General features: G+C 32.3%; 1 protein-coding gene across 1 annotated transcript in view; it reads right to left on the bottom strand.

Moving 5' to 3' along the window:
- The window catches only part of LOC106473034 (vacuolar protein sorting-associated protein 41 homolog), a gene marked incomplete at its 3' end in the record, with an annotated part of 40,872 nt that overhangs the window by 8,475 nt on the left and 29,794 nt on the right, over positions 1-2,603 (bottom strand). Inside the window, exons 16-18 of the mRNA XM_013933711.2 lie at positions 2,343-2,535; positions 897-1,089; positions 540-680 (exon numbers count right to left, since the gene is read on the bottom strand). Of these exons, the coding sequence (XP_013789165.2) occupies positions 540-680; positions 897-1,089; positions 2,343-2,535 (527 nt within the window). The remainder of the gene's footprint in view (positions 1-539; positions 681-896; positions 1,090-2,342; positions 2,536-2,603) is intronic.

Raw genomic sequence — 2,603 nt, forward strand, 5'->3', positions numbered from 1 at the left:
ATCTACAGTTTGATACCAAACTTATTGACATAAATTCATGAAATAGTAGTTCAATAAAATTTTGAAGATGAGATGGCCTTTCACCCGTGACCCTTCTCGAAAGGGTTAATAGAAGAAGTGGAAAACAGGATGTGTGAAAGCAAATGAATAAACTGAAAAAGAGACAAAGGAAAGAAGAAAGTGACATGCTGCCAATAAAAAACAAAACTTATGTGTTTGACAATAATGATAAACAGAAAATTATTTTTAAAATTGGTATGAGTCAATTCCTGATAGAAATAAGTACAACACAAATAAAACTGAACGTCAAGTACAAGGATAGCACGATTGTAACAAAGTAATAAAATGGGGTCAGAATTAGTCTATAACATAAATGTTAACATTTACCCAAAACCAGCAGTATTTCATTAGTACAAGTTTCACTTAAAATGGCCAAAAAAAACTGGTACTTATTTTACTAGGAATGCATTAACAAATTATACTTTTAATACATGTTGGCAACGTATTCCTAAAGGCATAAGTTTATAACCCAAACCCACGAGGTTTGTCCTTTGAGTGTCTGATCAAATCTTTCCATAAATCAACATCATCATGCTCTTTACAGAAGTTAATTGCCTGTCTGATGTCACCAAGCTTTTCTGTGATGAGGCAGAGTGCATCACGGGTATTCCCCATACGACCTGTAAAAACAAACAAATAGTACGGATTTAATTATAAAAGTGATTATATTCTGTTAAGTAGTTCATAATAAAATAACTTCTTGGATTCACTTATCATGTATAGTTTAAGAGGAATAATATTCTTTTATTACAAAGATTGTTTAAGTTTTTCTATCACGATGTACGATACTAAATCTTTTACCAACACCAATAACCACGATTATATTTTTAAAGTACCTAACAAGAACACTTCCTCTTCTACAAGACCTCTTTGTCTACAGATCTCCAGAGCTGTTTCTAACGGGTAGTTGTTGGAACTTTGAAGGAATGACAGAAGGCGATCAGGATCAAATTCAGCATACAATTGAACCAACAGGCCATGATGATCTTCACCAAGTTCTGGGTCCTTCTGGAAGAGCCTATCTAGATACTGAGAGAAGTATAAGGTGTTTTGTGAAAAAATTCAACTCGTGTACTAGGAGAAAAATATATATAACTTGCAAGGTGAAAGTAAGAGAATTATATTAAGTTGTTCAAAAAGCCACCCAAGAAATACTTTTCATATTATTGTATATGTAAAGGTTATTAATTAGATCACATTGTGAGCTGAAGGTTTAAGAATAATTTTATTATTTTATATATTTAAAAAAAATACTAAAATGTCATGATCAGCAGGTGGATCAGCCAGTAAAATAGATTTATACAGAACAACATACCGAAAGGTTTGTTTTTGGAGACAATGTTTTGATACACTTTTGTTAATTAAAATGGGATCCTAAAGAAGATCCAAGAAACAGCAGGTTATCCATTATGAATCCATTTTTCTAAACAAATTAAATCCATTCCCTTTGCATAACCTTTTATTTATTTTGTAATATATTGTCAGATGTTCGCTAGTTGGCAGATAACTGAAATGGTATTTATATGGAGTAACATAATGTTTCTCAGTGACATACAACATTACAAGAGAGTCTTCTACTATTTATAAATACCGATTCACCAAAATAACTGGGAACTTGAACATCACAATCGTTCTGTCAGCCTACTCAATATAATGTCCTATTCCCAATCGAGTATCGGTCAAGATCTTTAAGTACGCGTGATGTGGCTCTTAGTTGATTTCTTGTTAGTATGTATGCACTACTCAAGGAATCATGAATTCTACAACATCACTCTTTGCTCATCTTAAGTTGTCAATTATACTCCCCTTTTAAACAAAGTCACACAATCCAATAACTGGTACTTGAATTTGTTTTCATTCTTGGAAGTTTTTAATGCAAAAAGGCCAAGGTAAAACCTCAGAATTTCCTGTGAAGCTATGTTTGTTTATGGTTTTAATAGGTTCAGACCTCTCTATGTAAATATATGGATTTCTCAACTTCGTTACCATTACTGACAATACAAGGTGAGAAACTCCATAAGCAGCTCAAATAAATGCTTACACAAAATTATGGAGAAAAAAGAAAGAGTTATATCAACAATTCATTGACATTTTTCTCAATATATTAAGTTTTTGAATACCTAACATGATTTATCATCTCTTGTCTTAGGTTATTTACATAAAAATGGATCACACATGCCTAAATGTCCACGAACAATAACTGTATAAAAATTCACAAAAAGTATTAGCAAAGTTCTACTCAACACTACATTATTAAGATATACATCTCTCCCAGTACTTACATGATACAACAGTTGAGGCTTGTCACTTAGCTTGGAGACCACCAACGTAATTGGAACTTTATCAACGTTTTCCACAAGCAAACGTGTAGCTTCTTTGGTATCTAATTCCATCAGTTCTTCTAATTTATCATGGATTACACTGAACAGACTATGCTCTCGTATAAGATCAAACACCCGGTGATTGTTCCCAATCCTGCAAGAAAATTGAAAAAAATGCTAGATAACTGAACAGGGTGATACATTTAACTGTTTCATTAATTG

This window comes from Limulus polyphemus, unplaced genomic scaffold (genome assembly GCF_000517525.1).
Source record: "Limulus polyphemus unplaced genomic scaffold, Limulus_polyphemus-2.1.2 Scaffold5830, whole genome shotgun sequence".
Classification (NCBI taxonomy): Eukaryota; Metazoa; Arthropoda; class Merostomata; order Xiphosura; family Limulidae; genus Limulus; species Limulus polyphemus.